General features: G+C 40.1%; 1 protein-coding gene across 2 annotated transcripts in view; it reads right to left on the minus strand.

Moving 5' to 3' along the window:
• The window catches only part of LOC124595466 (GTPase-activating protein), a 136,420-nt gene that overhangs the window by 69,186 nt on the left and 47,960 nt on the right, over positions 1-19,274 (minus strand). The window contains exons 7-12 of one of the 2 annotated variants that reach the window (XM_047134218.1): positions 13,163-13,355; positions 12,637-12,785; positions 12,025-12,226; positions 11,819-11,954; positions 6,559-6,665; positions 776-937 (exon numbers count right to left, since the gene is read on the minus strand). In XM_047134218.1, coding sequence (XP_046990174.1) covers positions 776-937; positions 6,559-6,665; positions 11,819-11,954; positions 12,025-12,226; positions 12,637-12,785; positions 13,163-13,355 — 949 coding nt within the window. The remainder of the gene's footprint in view (positions 1-775; positions 938-6,558; positions 6,666-11,818; positions 11,955-12,024; positions 12,227-12,636; positions 12,786-13,162; positions 13,356-19,274) is intronic. The other variant, XM_047134219.1, reaches the window with a different exon arrangement.

Consider the following 19,274-nt stretch of genomic DNA (forward strand, 5'->3'; position numbering starts at 1 on the left):
AGTTGGAGCTCACTGATATGCAAATAAGTGACTTGCTGAAGGGGAAGGACAGAGAAGAGAAACTCATTGAATTTTACCACTGCTTGCCTGATGCTGAGTTTCCAAAACTGAAGAAATCTGCTGCCTTATGGCATCAGTGTTTGGATCAACATATGTGTGCAAACATTTCCATAAATCAGCACATCAAATGAGATTGACTGATGAACATTTGAAAGCAGTGTTTGGATTGGATGCAGTAATACCAATCCAAACACTGGCGATATCTTGAAAGTCAAATAACTGTATCACAAATCTCTAATGTTTTCTTTCTGCTTAGTTTGTGAGATTCACATATGTGTACACTAGGTTTAAAATCTTTTTGCTGCTGTCATCTTCTTTGATAGCTTTTAGTAAATAAACATGGTGGTTGCATGCCATTCACTAGTGCAAATGGAATGCAGATCTTAGTTTTTCATCTTTTTTTTTCCAGACATGTCATTCTGTCTTGCAACTATTGTACAGAATGGTGATGCAGCCTGCACTCATCATTTTGTCAGTTATTCAGCCCACTGTGAAAAAAGTTTGGTGACCTCTGATCTCGGTTCAGTGATGCTAATCACTAGACCATGGGTTGTGGACAACTGAGCAGAATAATATCAAAACATCAGGTGAGAACACTTTTCCTTGCCCTCACAAGCCCAGATACATGCAATGCAATGACAAAATAAGAAATACAATACATATTTCTCAAATGAGCAATCTCTCAGGACATTTTATTTTTAATATCTTTAAGTACCTGTCTCACAGCTTCAATATGTTTTTCCGTATAAAACTCTCGGTGGACTGCAACCATATATTCTTCTTTGAATGTTTGCTGGGAAGACCGTGAACTTACAAGGTTTCCTAGGCTTTGTATTGTTTTGGAAATAAGAGTTAAAGTTCTATTTGTCTGAGAGTCCTGTAAAGAATTTGAACAAAATCAATAATTAAGCCAACTATTGCTTAACACATTAACATTTCTTAGAGAAATTGTTAAATAAGCAACTTTTCAACTTAGACTCAAGAATCTTGACAAATCTGTAATAAGTAGGGACACGAAAATTTCGTGAAAATGATAATCTGAAATACAATGCAAAATTACTGGATTTTAGCAAAATAAGGTGAAATCGGCAGTTTTTATGAGATACTGCAAAATTTGTAATTTTTCTGTATAAAAATGTTATAAATCAGAGGATGGAAGTTTACTATCACTGGTGTTCGTAACTGATAATTATCAAATGTTAAACTCCAACTTGACTTCCAATCTTCTGAAGCCTGTGTTTATGTATAACATTAAACTTGCAGTTTGTCCTGTATAATGATCTTTGATGTGATGATGAAAATACCATCAAAATTAGCAAAAATAACAGTACTGAGTGAGACCTGAGTTTCTCCTGGTGTATACAACTTTCAAATAACTTCCGGGAATTCAGTCGGGTAACACTTTCAGCGACCGCCGATATTTCGGCCATTTTCAAGGCAAACTGCAACGGACAGGCAAAGTACATGCAAATTTAAAACCTCAGTTCTCGGACTGATGCAGGAAAGATAACACACACTGAACACTAGTGCCACCAAAGATGACCAAAGTCAGAGCTATGGATAGTGAGACTACGAACTCGCAGGTGAGGTAGCATTGACTCTGTCCCCTGTGTTTTGACAAGGGAGAGAGCCGGATTCCAAACAGAGTTTAAACAAAAACCTCCATCCCTGTTAACGAGGTTGCTTGCTAATTTAATCTCAACTGCCTCCTTAATAACACTGTCCCAATAGCTGGACGTAAATGCCAATATCTCGGTGTTGTTATATAACATGGGATGACCAGTATCCAAGCAGTGTTTGGCAATAGCAGATTGCTGTAATCGTGTGTGTTGTTTATGCTCAGTACAACATCGGTCCTCCATGGTCCAAATAGTTTCACCAATATAAACCATGCCGCAGCTACAAGGAATGCGATATACACCTGCCTTATGCAGACCAAGATCATCCATTAACAGAACTCAAAAGCGCTTTAATTTTAGGCGGAGGTCGGAAAACACATTTCACATTGTATTTCCGTAAAATACAACCAATCTTGTTGAAAGTGTTTCCTACATAATGCTAAAAGGCAGTAGACTTAGGTGTCGACTCAGAATTATCATCAATCACCCAATGTACAGTTGGTCAATAGTGCAACGCACATTCAATCTGTCTATCACTATCACCATTTTGACGAAATGTAACTTCAAGATGGGACAGCTCAGCTGGCAAAGTCTCAGCATCAGAAACGCGTGCCCTGTGTACCAACGTATGAAGATGCCCTTCACGCTGATCTGGATGGTGACAACTATTAGCCTGTAAGTAGAAGTTGGTGTGAGTATGTTTCCTGTAGACTGCATGTCCCAATGATCCATCATCCTTCCTCCTAACCAACACGTCTAGAAATGGAAGGCAACCATCCCCTTCCAACTCCATCGTAAAATGAATGTTCGGGTGGATTGAGTTCAGATGTTCTAGAAAGGCATTCAGATGCTCCCTACCATGAGGCCAAACAACAGAGGTATCATCAACATACCTAAAGAAACACGTGGGGAGGAAATGTATCGGTGTTTATGTAAGTTGGATAAACTTCATAGCTATCGAATTAGACTGCAATGTGCTTTGTCGTTTTTACTGAGGTGTTGTGATGAAAATCATGTCCCAACATTTGCCAAGGTTGTGCACCATGTTAATTCTCCTGCCACCAATCGCATCAAGCAATGTGCTGGCTTGGCTCTTGTTTGTGAAAGGATTCGTTTTACTCATCGACGTTTGGATTCTGTTTCCAAAGAATTGTATTGTTTTCGTTTAATGGTTGCATCGGAATTGTCTGACTTCACTTGGGATTGGTTGGACGGTGCCTCATGGACTCAAGCTGACTGGGAATACAATTCCGTTACTGGCCGGCATTTGGAAAAGTTTGAACATAGTTGATTTTATTAGTTCAATTGAACAGGCAGTTCGCAAACTACCTCCTGATGTTGCAGAGGAGGTTAGGAGGATGGTATGCCGTGTGTTGACTAGGGCTCGTCCACCCAAGAGTAATGTAACAGCAGGAGAGAGGGCTGCTTTATGCTCTCTCACAGTTGATCCTAATATTGTTATTTTATCTGCAGACAAGGGCAATGGCACCATTGTTTTAAATAAACAGGATTATGTACAAAAGATGCAAAGTTTACTATCTGATTCAGCTTGTCGCAGAATCGATGCTGACTCCACAAAAAGTGTTGAGAGAAAGACCAACAGCCTCCTGAAGAAAAGTCGTTTGTCGCAGGACACTATCCTATCAAGAGTCTTAACACCTACAGTGCTGTTCCCCCTAGGTTATATGGCCTTCCAAAGGTTCACAAGGAAGGGGTTCTTTTCCATCCTATAGTGAGTAACATCGGTGCTCTGACATATCGTGTAGCCAAGCATCTTCCTCCTCTGTTGAGTTCACTAGTATATCAGTGTGAACACCATATCAGGAACTCAGCTGATTTTTTACGTCGTTTGGAGGGACTGCGGTTGAATGACTCTGATATTTTAGTGAGTTTCGATGTGGTTTCTCTCTTCACTCGTGTTCCTCTGTCTGATTCCTTGCGGTTAATTGAGGCTAGGTTTGGAGCTGAATTAACTAATCTCTTTCGGCATGTGTTGACATCCACTTACTTTTTATTCAATGTCCAGTATTACGAGCAGACAGATGGAGTTGCGATGGGTAGTCCATTGTCTCCTGTGATTGCAAATTTGTTTATGGAAGACTTCGAGGAACGTGCATTGAAGTTGGCGCCTTTGAAACCCGCCTGTTTCTTTAGATATGTTGATGATACCTTTGTTGTTTGGCCTCATGGTAGGGAGAATTTGAATGCCTTTCTAGAACATCTGAAATCGATTCACCTGAACATTCGTTTTATGATGGAGGTGGAAGAGGATGGTTGCCTTCCCTTTCTTGAAGTGTTGGTTAGGAGGAAGGACATGCAGTCTACAGGAAACGTACTCACACCGACTTCTACTTACAGGCTAATAGTTGTCACCATCCGGCTCAGCACGAAAGGGTACTTCGTACCCTGGTGCACAGGGCACGTCGTTTCTGACACTGAGACTTTGCCAGCTGAGCTGTCCGATGTTGAAGTCACACTTCAACAAAATGGTTATAGAGATAGACAGATTGAACGTGTGTTGCACTATTGACCAACTGTACATTGGGTGGTTGATGATAATTCTGAGTCGACACCTAAGTCTACTGCCTTTCTGCCTTACGAAGGAAACACTTCCAACATGATTGGTTGTATTTTATGGAAATACAATGTGAAATGTGTTTTCCGACCTCCATCTAAAATTGGAGCGCTTTTGAGTTCTATTAAGGATGATCTTAATCTGCATAACGCGGGTGTATATCGCATTCCTTGAAGCTGCGGCATGGCTTATATTGGTGAAACTATCAGGACCATGGAGGACCGATGTACTGAGCATAAACGGCACACACAATTACAGCAGCCACGTAGATCTGCTATTGCTGAACATTGCTTGGATACTGGTCATCCCATGTTATACAATAACACCGAGATATTGGCATGCACGTCCAGCTATTGGGACAGTCTTATGAAGGAGGTAGTTGGGATTAAATTAGCGAGCAACCTCGTTAACAGCGATGGAGGTTTTTGTTTAAACTCTGTTTGGAATCCGGCTCTCTCCCTTGTCAAAACACAGGGGGACAGAGTCAATGCTACCTCACCTGCAAGTTCGTAGTCTCACTATCCATAGCTCTGACTTTAGTCATCTTTGGTGGCACAAGTGTTCAGTGTGTGTTATCTTTCCTGCATCTGTCCGAGAACCGAGGTTTTAAATTTGTATGTACTTTGCCTGTCTGTTGCAGTTTGCCTTGAAAATGGCGGGGTGTTCTCTCACCGAAATATCAGCGGTCGCTGAAAGTGTTACCTGGCTGACTTCCCAGAAGGTTTTCGATAACAGTACTGAGTTTGACAAAAACACTAAATCTGACAAAAAACACCAAATTTGGCAAAGTAAACAACACAGAATTTGACAAACTAAATCACACTGAAATTGTCAAAATAAACAATACCAAATTTGGCAAAAAGTAACGGCGAATGTGGCAGCAAATAACTCCACACTTGCACATAAAATAAAACTATTTCTCCTGTCCTTAGTAATAAGGGCTATAAGATGCAGATACAGTGTTTTTTGACAGGAATGTGTCACTAAAACTAGTTTGTATCATTTTATTTTGTTTTGATATGATGATTTAATGAAATGCCTGTTCCTTAAGATGAAAGCAATGTTTTGCTTTACAAGTGGTGGACAAATTTTTCTGTAACACATTTATGTTTAAAGCTCTTGATCAACTTATATGTAAAATATCAATCAGATGACAGTAAGCTTTAAAATGTGTTAATCAGAAAAACAAGCAACGACAAATAGCAAATTGAGAGGCAAATCAATAGCAAAGGTCTGTAAATATTTGGAGATATGAGAACAGCCTTATACGTACAAGTGCTAACTGAATGGGAAGCTGAATAGAAATACTGAACAAGTTTGTGAAGAATGTGCATACAGAAAGAAAATTATTATTTGGAAAAAAAAGGTCAGGAAGGGCACTCCATACAAGAACAGTTACTTTAGTCCAGACTTCGTCAATGGTTTTTCACCTTACTAAAAGAGTTGGTATAGTCAACAACAGAGGCAATGAATGTTCCTTCTTTGCCAATTTAGAGGCAAGTAGCAAGAAGAAGAGAAAATGTACTATTGAGGCTATGAGGTGAAGTAGTAACTTTCATCTAAACTCAAGTATTACTGCCAAGAAGAGAAATAAATTTTTTTATGCTTACTATCCAATTAATATTTGTATCCTTCATATACCTGCCACTAAAATAATTTTCTCCACACAAAGCACTTGGGACCTACAGAAGGCCAAGAATTACTTCACAAATCATTTGTAAAGGAAGTAACAGACATATAATACAACGAACACTAAATAATGAAACTCTATGATTGATGTGTTATTTCACACTGCAACACAGTACTATTTTATCACAAAAGTTGGCAACAAATTTTCCAAAGTATTTGATTCCAGGTAAGTGAGAACTAGGGTCAGACAGGTAAATAAAAATAAAATGTGCGTAGCTAGTGCAATATTTTGTTGATTCAGAAATGCAGGGAGAGGAAGAACTCACTCCTTCTGACATATGTGATTCAAGATGCACCATCTGTAGCTGACACAAAAAAACATTAAAATAATTCAGTTGTCCATACAGTAGCAATCTAACGAAGGGAAGCTTTACAAATATCTTCACTAGCAAAAAGTTTTGACTAAATAGTAGCTCCAGCTGTCCAATGTAAAAGATAAGGGGTAAGCTGGACAAGAAACAAACAGTGTTTAGTTTCGGTGCTGTTTCCGCAGAAAATATTATACGATGTATCAAAATCTCTTAAACAATGATAATCTATATGAATTAAACAGTCACTACAGAGATACTTAGGAGACAATAAATGTTATATATGTTTAAGAATGTATCAACTTACTATTTGTTCTGTTGTTAAATCGAACAGCTTCGGTCCTAAAATGGCAGGGGCAAAAAACCTGAGGAAGATGAAACCAGATATAACTGAATACTTGACTTCCTTATTATCTGAAATGAAGGAAAACAACTGAATGTAGTTCTTAATACTACGTGACAATCACAAGCAAATATAAATCAGTGACCCAAGAAAATCAAATATAGCAACGAAACACTAGTGCTAAGTTTTGTAATATTTCAAGAAAGGCAAAGTGATGTAGAAATGTGGTATCAAGACATTTAATGCTACTCCTATCAATGGCCACATAATTTCCTCATCAGCAGCACTTTCCCCAGCTTCTAATTGTCACATCTTATGAGCTATGCCTAATGTCCTGTTATTTTCTCCCTTTGACAAATCTGAAGTATTATTTCAGAAGAGAGAGAGGGAGAGGGAGAGAAGGAGAGAGCGAGAGAGAGAGAGAGAGAGAGAGAGAGAGAGAGAGAGAGAAATACCAGTTAAGCTATTCTTAATTTAAAAACTATAACCAGCATGAATCCTTGAGTTAATAATGACATTTTAAAAAAATGTACACCCCCCCCCCCCACCCTCTGATACTGACACACACACACACACACACACACACACACACACACACACACACACACACAGAGTCAGGGTGTATCAAGGTGGACTGTGTTGGCAGACACAGTTCAAAATCAAAAAGCTTTGCTAAAGGTTGAGAGAACATAAATATATGTGAAAGTAGCTGAAAGAGAGAATTATTTCTGCCAGATAGATTTTTAAGGTACATAAAATAATACTTAATGATAACACTTATTGTGTTTCCATATGTCTATAATTGAACAATTAATAATTAATCAATACTTTCGATTTGTTGCCATATGGCAACAAATCTAAAATATTGAATAAATCCAAATGAAATACACATTTCTTTTTTCAACTGTTACTAGTATTTTGTCTGTCAGATCCTATGCCCAGATACTTAACATAAACAATGAGAAAAATGTGATCACAATTTGATGCAACCTACTATACTACACTCCTGGAAATGGAAAAAAGAACACATTGACACCGGTGTGTCAGACCCACCATACTTGCTCCGGACACTGCGAGAGGGCTGTACAAGCAATGATCACACGCACGGCACAGCGGACACACCAGGAACCGCGGTGTTGGCCGTCGAATGGCGCTAGCTGCGCAGCATTTGTGCACCGCCGCCGTCAGTGTCAGCCAGTTTGCCGTGGCATACGGAGCTCCATCGCAGTCTTTAACACTGGTAGCGGATGCACGCCAAGACCGTAGGATCCTACGCAGTGCCGTAGGGGACCGCACCGCCACTTCCCAGCAAATTAGGGACACTGTTGCTCCTGGGGTATCGGCGAGGACCATTCGCAACCGTCTCCATGAAGCTGGGCTACGGTCCCGCACACCGTTAGGCAGTCTTCCGCTCACGCCCCAACATCGTGCAGCCCGCCTCCAGTGGTGTCGCGACAGGCGTGAATGGAGGGACGAATGGAGACGTGTCGTCTTCAGCGATGAGAGTCGCTTCTGCCTTGGTGCCAATGATGGTCGTATGCGTGTTTGGCGCCGTGCAGGTGAGCGCCACAATCAGGACTGCATACGACTGAGACACACAGGGCCAACACCCGGCATCATGGTATGTGGAGCGATCTCCTACACTGGCCGTACACCACTGGTGATCGTCAAGGGGACACTGAATAGTGCACGGTACATCCAAACCGTCATCGAACCCATCGTTCTACCATTCCTAGACCGGCAAGGGAACTTGCTGTTCCAACAGGACAATGCACGTCCGCATGTATCCCGTGCCACCCAACGTGCTCTAGAAGGTGTAAGTCAACTACCCTGGCCAGCAAGATCTCCGGATCTGTCCCCCATTGAGCATGTTTGGGACTGGATGAAGCATCATCTCACGCGGTCTGCACGTCCAGCACGAACGCTGGTCCAACTGAGGCGCCAGGTGGAAATGGCACGGCAAGCCGTTCCACAGGACTACATCCAGCATCTCTACGATCGTCTCCATGGGAGAATAGCAGCCTGCATTGCTGCGAAAGGTGGATATACACTGTACTAGTGCCGACATTGTGCATGCTCTGTTGCCTGTGTCTATGTGCCTGTGGGTCTGTCAGTGTGATCATGTGATGTATCTGACCCCAGGAATGTGTCAAAGTTTCCCCTTCCTGGGACAATGAATTCACGGTGTTCTTATTTCAATTTCCAGGAGTGTATATTGTAGTTTATTATGAAAACAACCACTCTAGTTGGCGCGAAGGTAGTGTGTACACGTAACAGCAAAACCAGGGATGGTAGAGTGTTTATAGTTTCACATCCTATCGACAGCACGGTCATTAGAGACGGAGCACAACAATATGAAAGGAAACTGGCAGTACCCTTCTGAAAGGAAGGATCCCACCATTTGCCTTGAGTGATTTAGGAAATCACAGAAAACTTAAATCTGCATGATCGGACAGAAATTTCAATAGCCATTCTCTCAAACGCGAGTCCAGCGTGCTAACCACAGCACCACCTCACTCAGTAACAAATCTAGTACCATCTGAAGACAATGGCTGGGTCAGTCATCTAAATATTGAACATAAAACGGAAAAAACAACTCTGTAGAACACCCTTAAGAACTGTGACAAGCAGTAACTCTCCAAATTTGCCAAGGCTACCACTGACACCTTCACATATGAAAATTACCCACCCAACCTTATACGGAAACAGATCTATGCCTTATCTCTCCAGTCACCTACCACTTCCCAATACCTACCAAACGGCCACAAAGGAGTGCTTCGTTCGTGACTCAGAACCACCCTGGATTGCAGCAAATGAATCACATTCTCCAACAGAATTTCGACTACTTCTCATCATGCCCTGAAATGAGGAATATCCTACGCACTATCCCTTGCACCCCTCTCACAGAGGTATTCCACTGCCCACTGCACTTGCGCAATATCCTCCTCCATCCCTATTCCACTTGTCTCCAATGGCTTGCTTCATGGCTCATATAACTGCAAAAAACCAAGATGCAAGACCTGTCCCATAAATTCTCCCACCACCATCTACTCCAGTCCAATGAAGCCATATCCTATCTCATCAAAGGCAGGGCGACCAAAGCAGTCATCTGATGTACAAACTAAGCTGCAACCACTGTGCTGCTTTCTACGTGGGCACGACACCTAGCAAGCTGCCTGTCCACATGAATGGCCACTGACAAACTGTGGCCAGAAGACAGCTGGACCACCCAGCTGCTGAACATGCTACCCTACACTATGTGCTTCATTTCAACAACTGCTTCACAGTCTGTGCCATCTGGATCCTTTCTGAAACATGCAGGTAGGAACTCTCCCTGCAATATATCCTGCATTGCTGTACCTCCCACCCCCATACTCAACCTTCACTAGTCCCTCCTGTTCTGCCCTAACCTGTCCTCTTCCCTACTCCCACTACAGCACAACAGCGCATTCCATTCCACCAACGCACCCAGTAGTCCTGTTCCCCTTCTCTCTTTTCCCGTTCCCCCCTCCCCAAATCTCCTGACTAACCTAGCAGCCCTACTCTGTCCCAACCACATCCCTGCACACTCCCACAAGCTGCACTATAACACCCCCCTCCCCCTTTTCTTCTCTCTGCCACATGTCTTCTCTTTATCACTACCACTGGACTACTACACCCATCTGGTGCAGCAGCCAGAGACTGCAGTCACGCACGTGTGCGTTCATGCTTGCCTGTTTTTCTACTTCAGAAGACGACCTTTTGGCCGAAAGCTAAAGACACTTCAGATGCAAGTCATTCTTTATGCAATACACAGTTAAGAACCCATGGACAATGAAATTAACCATTTAAGACGCTTAAGATGCAAATCTCTCTTAATTCTATTTAAAAAAGCTTACACAGAAAACTAACTTCATTGTTATGGCTTATCAATTTCTTTTAAGGAGGGAGCCAGCTACAAATCTGTCATGATCTGTATTGTATACAGACAGACATAAAATCCACATTAAGACAGCTTACCAAGTTAGATGTATAATTCCGAAGTTACAGTTGTCACTAACAACTGACTTGCAAAAACTGTGTGTCACATCATACTGCATAATGAATACATCCAGGAAAAACACCAATCTCTAGTAAAAGTGAGGAATTCTGTCAAGAGGATGTCACTGGATATGAATTAAAAACTCGCCAGTTAGGATAGTCAAAAATGACTGCTCACTTAGTGTTTTTTAGCAACTAAGTATCTAGGCTAATAAAACTGCAGAACATTCTAATTAAAATGTGTCAGTTTCTATGTTACAGCAATTCCTGTAACTCAAAATGATTTCAGAGACAAAGAAAAGTTATAGCACAAATGGTTTAAAATTAATTGCAATCTGTTGAAAGTAACAGACATCTAATTAAAATTCAGCTTAAGGGGATCATTTTTTAAAATGAGTTACAATGTAATCACAACTGATTTCAAACATAATTTTGTGTTTCCAGCTGAGGGAATACTTTGTTTTCTCAAGTGGTGATGACTGTGGTCCTGTGTATTTAGTAAAAGAGTGGGAAAAAATGAATCTGATTGCTTTGTCCATCAGTCTCATAACTGTTCAGAATTGGTTTTTCATTAACTTTCTACACACATGCTTGGCGGAAAAAAATGTGCTTTTGAAAGAGAATGAAACAAGTTCACTGTTAACAATCACAATTTATTTATATCCACAATAGCTTTTGGAGGTTTACACTACCTGGTGAATTTATGTGGCTGATAAGAAATGTACCTGTTGGGTTAAAATTTCGGGTAACCTGTGGCAGTATCTTCAGTGGACACAGGCTACTTTTTCTGTTGTGTTAAATCACATACACCAACAGAAGGTGTATTTGATGCAGCAGGACAGAAAGAAGAGCCCTGGCTATTGATGACGGTGTCACAGGTTACTCTAAAGTTGTAACACAACAGATACACATATTATCATATTCATATAAATCCTCCTGATGGTTCAAATCTCTGTAACACTTAGTTGAAATAAATAAACTGTTACTGGTAATGGTTAACTTATTGTTTAATTCAATATCAAAAATAGTCACAGTAAAGCATAGCCAAAAATGTCCAAATTTAAAATGACTTTGGAAAATTGTGTTTAACAGGAAGTGCAAATTGAATTGAGTTTGACTCAATGGAATGCAAAGAAGTGGCATCAGGAGAAACCGGGCCAGGTACTTATTGCTGGTTTAAATATGCCTACAGAGAAATGATTACCTTTGAAGTGAGTACTTGCTAACTCTTTGAGATCATGGAATAGCTGGCACATGACGGTGGGGCACTGGAGAGCTGATGATGTGATGGCTTGAAATATAATTTCAACGTACTCCTGTTGAGATAACAGAAAACAAATCTAAGCAGCATTATAAATGCATAAAAATACTGTCATATTACAATATTCCAAATGTAGAGAATTTCGTTACCTTAAGATTAGCTAAATTTGTTTGTATTATACTAGGATCCTTACAACGGCTGGAATCTATTTCACATGGTTTGCGTTCCTGGAAAACGAGGTCAATGGCTGGTCTAAGTGTGTTATGTAAGTAGTGGCGACCAGCTAATCTCATGACTTCATCCATCATTTTTGAAACCAAAGTGTTACCACGGAAAATTGTATTTGCATCACTGAAACAAACCAAGGAGATCTTTGAAATTTCTACTTCAAAGCTTCATAGAGCAAACAGCTTTCAAACTGCAAAGAAAAAATGTGTAACTATTTTATTGCCTACAATGTATACATAGGTAGGACTGTGACTTAAATTGTAACATAAGAAATTCTGTTTGACATTACTTTAAGTAGATGTAGACATTACACACTGTTGAAGAAATAATATTTTATGTTCAGAATATAAAAAATTCATGTAGTGGCTACCTAGTAGACTAGAAAGTATTCTGTTAGTTTTTATCAGCTGATACAAAATTCAGCATATTCCAATAGACCATTTATACTTTTTCAGATTTCATACTAATAATTATTTTCACAGGAACTACTAATTACACATTAAATTTGTACAAAATGATCGAGTGTAACTTACGTGACTTTAGAAATCTCCCACTGTGCAAGTGCGCGAATCATTGGAACGATTTCTCCATGGTGCATAAACACTCTCACGAGTGGTTGGGCTGCATCCAACTTGCAAGGCACTATCTCTCCGAGTATATATGCTGCACTCGATGTGACTGGCTGTTAAAATAAAAGAAACTTTCATAATTACATAAAAAGGAAAACTACAGTTCAAAATTTATTAAATTCAGGAGACAGGTCTGATAGCCAGCTTTTCAAGATGTGCAACATTCAATATAGCTGATTGAAATACTTAACAATAGCACTCTTAGCTCTCGGAAAGTGTGCTGCTGCTGTTTATTTTTATGCATATCTACTGTATATACTTCAGTTACACCTCCCAATGGCAAGTGCTGTCCTGCCTATTTGTATGTGTGTGTGTGTGTGTGTGTGTGTGTGTGTGTGTGTGTGTGAATTTAACGAACTGTTACATAATTCCACCTGCTGTTAAGTTAAGAAAGATAATAGTCAAGTACCAAAATACAAATGATACTCACCTCAATATGTACACTTTGTAATATTAACGAACGCAGCTGGCTGTATACATGACTAGGAAACACATGATCAGCTGTGTAGTGAATCTTTAATCTGAGAGATCCAAGACTGTCGGATGGACTTCCCAACATGCCTGAACCATTGCCAACAGATTTACTTGGTCGGTTTTTAGTAGATCGGGGCTGCAGGAAATACCTAAAAAAAAAAAAAAAAAAAGGTTACATTTGGAGTCGCAGCAATGAAACAACAAAAAGAGAAATATAATTTTTCCTTCAAAACAACATGCAGCAACAGTTAACAACAAGGAGATCTTATGAATTTCACAATTATACAAGTTAACTGGATAAAAACTTAAGCACTGTAGGCATCAAAGCTAACAGTAACTTAAAGTAACTGCTGGTGTGGAGGGTGCAAAAAGATGCAGCTGAAATACCAAGGGGAGAATGATGTAAGATGTGTTAATGAGTGTTGTACAGCAGAGTATCCCCTTTGTAGGAGCCTGGAACATCCACATTTGCAATAAATGTGAATTTTTAAGCAAATTCTGCCTCAAAAAGCGAAAACGAAATTATCTAATAAACTCTATTTCATAACGAATTGTATCCAGGTGAATTATTTTATTAAACAAAGTTTTAAACCTCTTTACTTTATGAATATAAATATTGAAAATACAAACAAGTTTTGATTACTGGCATTGCACATCGTCTCATTTAGTTAAGCCCAATTTGAAAAGGTGTGCATGAAAACATTTGCAAAATAAGAAGTACATGATTGCAATGACATATCAGTATGGTCAATGCTCTAGAGCCACATCTACTGTGGTTGGCTGAATGGTCTGTATAAGATACACACCTCGTAATGCAACATAGGGCTCAGTCATGGGGCCTAACATCTTAGGACAAAGAAATGCTGCTACATTACGTTCAAAATTTTTTATCATGCGAGAAACTTAATGTGGCACTATTATGTAGCAGGTGTTTTTGAAATGTGGTTGTGTCAAATATAGGTAAAGGTTGGGCCTGAATTCACACATTTACAATCCTCACAATACCAGAAGGGATCAGCAATCGCCATGACCCAAGTGTCAGTCCAGCTTCCGCAGAAACATGGAATATGGATGTGCCCTGCTAAAAGCAGGCAAGGATTGTTTCCTTGCATCATTCCTCTTCCCTCTGTGCGACTTAATTCTAATTTGTATGGGCTTCCGGCAGTCTGTCAGTTTATAGTGACTGCACTCTGCACTATAATGACCGGAGAACAAATCAGTCAATGAATTTCAACCACACAAACTCTTCCCGTAATGTGCGAATACAGTTATTTTCATTTCCACTTCTGCTCTAAGTACATTGTTGGTTCTGTCTGTAGCACTGTCAAGTACAGATTGCATGGCTATTCATGACAAAAAAGGTAAAAACAATATTCTGCAGATTCTGTAATTATTGAATTGAGTAGGAAAATAAAAATAATGTTGAGGCCAAATCAGAGAAGCACTCTATTTGCTAATGGGAAAATGCTACAGTTCCACAGCAGAAACAATAATTTATTGAAAGTTTAAATAGCACTAAAAGAAGAACACAAGTAAAGACGATACGAGAAAAAAGTAGTTTTTGCAAAAGCAAACTTTCTAATCAAAAAGCTCCCCAATCATCTGCTTTTTAAACTGTAAATTTCAATGCACTAATGCTTCATCTTCAAGCATGTAGCATGACAACCTATTAATTTCAGTGTCTAATTGTTAAAAAATTATCAATGTTAATTTTGCCAAAAAAAGATGCAACATTTTCAGATGTCATGTGGAACAGTGGATCCAGAACCCATGTAACAGAATGTTATGGGGTTGGTTGCATGCTGCTGGTACTGGTGCCCATGAGACAGTAACAGTGAGAATGAATACCAAAGTACAAAGAGCAACTAAAACAAGTAGAAAGATTGATATGTTCAGCAAACTACACAAATAAGCAGTAGTGTCATTTCACAATGAAAAACTTGCAACTTTGAGCTCAGGACAAGAGCAAGTACAAAAATTATAGCTGAAGTTTAAAAAAAATACTTGTTTATGCACTGGATAGATATGAACCTAGTACACCATTTCTCAATTAGGGGACCCTCTATGGTTTACTATCACTGTAAAGAAACATCTAAAGGAACAAAGACTATTGCCTAACAGACATAAAACAAAGCATTGGGAAGGATGATGCTAAACAAAACACATTTGGGAGTCAAGAGGACGATGTGTGAAGCCTTCAGCACCTACTATAGGAGAAAATTGTCAAAAGGCCTTTCACAAAACCCAAAGAAATTCTGGTCATATGTAAATGCTTTTAAAGGCTTCAAAGTTAGTATCCAGTCACCCAAGGACAAGTCAAGAACTGAAATTGAGAATAGCAAAGCAAAAGCAGAAATGCTTACATCTATTTTCAAACAATGGAAAAATCCAGGATGAAAAGTAACAACATTATGAAAGGGATAGTTGCTAATCACACAGGACCACAGTCTGCGGCAGCTGAAGCCATACTTCAGCTATTTGACGAGTAGAAGCTATCACTTTCATGATCTTGTAACTCGATTTTCATATGTCCCTCCACAAATGAAACCCTTGAATATTGCTCCAATTTAATTCTCGGAATACTGAAAAGATGATTGACCTAGATATTATTGTCAGATGCACTGAAAAAACAGCTGAAACCATTCAAATTAAACACAGCCCAATTGCACAATGGAGTACTATCATGTTATATACTCAGTTTATGGCTGAGTTAGCCCCTCTTATAAACTACACTACTGGCCATTAAAATTGCTACACCACGAAGATGACGTGCTACAGACGCGAAATTTAACTCACAGGAAGAAGATGCTGTGATATGCAAATGATAAGCTTTTCAGAGCATTCACACAAAGGTGGCGCTGGTGGCGACGCCTACAACGTGCTGACACGAGGAAAGTTTCCAACTGATTTTTCATACACAAACAGCAGTTGACCGGCGTTGGCTGGTGAAACGTTGTTGTAATGCCTCGTGTAAGGAGGATAAATGCGTACCATCACGTTTCCGACTTTGATAAAGGTCGGATTGTAGCCTATCGCGATTGCGGTTTATCATATTGCGATATTGCTGCGTGCATTGGTCGAGATCCAATGACTGTTAGCAGAATATGGAATCGGTGGGTTCAGGAGGGAATACGGAATGCCGTGCTGGATCCCAATGGCCTCGTATCACTAGCAATCGAGATGACAGGCATCTTATCCGCATGGCTGTAACGGATCGTGGAGCCAGTGAGTCAACAGATGGGGACGTTTGCAAAACAATAATCTGCACGAACAGTTTGATGACGTTTGCAGCAGAATGGACTATCAGCTCAGAGACCTGGCTGCAGATACCCTTGACGCTGCATCACAGACAGGAGTGCCTGCGATGGTGTACTCAACGACGAACCTGGGTATACGAATGGCAAAACGTCATTTTTTCAGATGAATCCAGGTTCTGTTTACAGCTTCATGATGGTTGCATCCGTATTTGGCGACATCGCGGTGAACGCACATTGGAAGCGTGTATTTGTCATTGCCATACTGGCGTATGACCCGGCGTGATGGTATGGGGTGCCATTGGTTACATGTCTTGGTCACCTTTTGTTCGCATTGACGGCAGTTTGAACAGTGGACATTACATTTCAATGTGTTACAACCCGTGGCTCTATCCTTAATTCGATCCCTGCAAAACCCTACATTTCAGCAGGATAATGCACGACCGCATGTTGCAGGTCCTGTACGGGCCTTTCTGGATACAGAACATGTTTGACTGCTGCCCCAGTCAGCACATTCTCCAGATCTTTCACCAATTGAAAATGTCTGGTCAATGGTGGCCGAGCAACTGGCTCGTCACAATACGCCAGTCACTACTCTTGATGAACTGTGGTATCGTGTTGAAGCTGCATGGGCAGCTGTACCTGTACACACCATCCAAGCTCTGTTTGACTCAATGTCCAGGCGTATCAAGGCCGTTATTACGGCCAGAGGTGTTTGTTCTGGGTATTGATTTCTCAGGATCTATGCACCCAAATTGCGTGAAAAAGTAATCACATGTCAGTTCTAGTATAATATATTTGTCGGATGAATACCCGTTTATCATCTGCATTTCTTCTTGGTGTAGCAATTTTAATGACCAGTAGTGTATAACCTATTGGAGAGACCTCAAACAAAAAACAGTATCCAGTAGTTGGAAGAAAGCACAGGTCGCATTCATCTAAACAAAGGGTAGCAAAAAATGATCCACAAAACTACCATCCAATATCCTTGACATCCATTTGTTGTAGAATATAACATAATGAGGTATCTCCAACAAAATGACCTCCTCCATGTCAACCAACATGGATTTTGAAAACATCTATCATGCGAAACCCAACTTGTTCGTTTCTCACACAACATATCGAAAGCCGTGGATCGCAGCAGTCAGGTGTGGATGTAGTATTTCTTGATTCCCGAAAAGCATTTGACTCAGTACCACATCTACGGTTATTGCCAAAAGTATGATAATATAGAGTATCAAGTGAAATCTGTGACTGGATTGAAGACTTTTTGGTTGGGAGGGGACACAGCAAGTTATCTTGGAGGGAGAGCTGTCGACAGATGTAGACTTCAGGTGAACTCAGGAAAGTGCATTGGGTACCTTGACTTTTATGTTGTATATGAATGATCCTGTAGACAATATTAACAGCAGCCTCAAATTTTTGCAGCTTCGATTATCTATAATGAAGTACTGTCTGAAAGAAGCTGCATAAATATTCAATCAGACCTTGATAAGGTTTCAAAGTGATGCAAAGATTGGAAACCTGCTTTGAATGTGCAGAAACATAAAATTATGCACTTCACAAAGCAAAAAAAATGTATTATCTTACAACTACGGTATCAATGGGTCACAGCTGGTATCAGTAAACTCATACAAATACTGGATGTAACACTTTACAGGAACATGAAACGGAACTATCACCTAGTCTCAGTCGTGGATAAAGCAGGTAGCAGACTTCGATTTATTGGTAGAATACTAGGGAAGTGGAGTAAGTCAACACAGAAGAATGCTTACAAATCACTTATGTGATTCATTCTAGAGTATTGCTCAATTATGTGGGATTCCAAGCACATAGGAGTAAGAGGGAATACATAGTGTATACAGTGGAATGCAGCATTAATGGTCACATGTTTGTCTGACCTACAGGACACTGTCACAGAGATGTTGAAAGAACTGAACTGGCTGACACTGGAAGGTGAATGTAACCTATCCTGAGAAAACGTACTTACAAAGTTTCAAAAACTGACTTTAAATGATGACTCTATGAATACAATACAACCATGTACATATCGTATAGGGATTGCGATGGCAAGATTGGATTAATTACATCATGCAAAAGAGGCATTTAAACGGTCGTTCTTCCTGCGCTCCAGAAGTGAATGGAATCAGAAAAAAAGCTCTAATAACTGGTAGAATGGGACGTACCCTCTACCATGGATTCACTGTGGTCTGCAGAGCGCAAATACAGATGAAGATACTCAATATCATTCTGTGATGGAAGGGGTAGGTTTTGCAGTTGTAATATGATGTGCTGACACACATGCTTCCTGTCAGAGGACAGCACAAAGATACAAGCAAGGAATTGCATGTTAACTCCTGCCCACAAAGTTTTCCATGTGAGTGTACGTACATGAACAATTGACGGAAACATTTTATTTTGTCAGGTGTTTCCGTGTCCGCTGGCATGTGAACAATTTGTGCCATCATGTTTATCACACAAATTTTTCAGAATTTGGCACAATGGGTGGTGAAATGGAGGAAAGTATGTGACAATCTAGATATGTTTAATCAACTTAAATAACAATGACTGCACTGGGCAGTAAAAAAAATAGATTTTGCCATCTGGCTCTCACCTTAATGAGTACTGTATCCAGCCCTGATAAAAAAAAAAGACAGTTATCAAGTACACATTATTAAAACTGCAACTGATCACTGTGGTTAATGCCCAGCACCGATCAGACTTCAGCACTGTCTCACAAAGATGTAGAACGTGAACCAAATTGAAATCCCTGTAATGTTGTCTCGGGAGTTGTTGGACAATGAAGACTTTATC

Source organism: Schistocerca americana, chromosome 2 (genome assembly GCF_021461395.2).
Source record: "Schistocerca americana isolate TAMUIC-IGC-003095 chromosome 2, iqSchAmer2.1, whole genome shotgun sequence".
NCBI classification, from domain to species: Eukaryota; Metazoa; Arthropoda; class Insecta; order Orthoptera; family Acrididae; genus Schistocerca; species Schistocerca americana.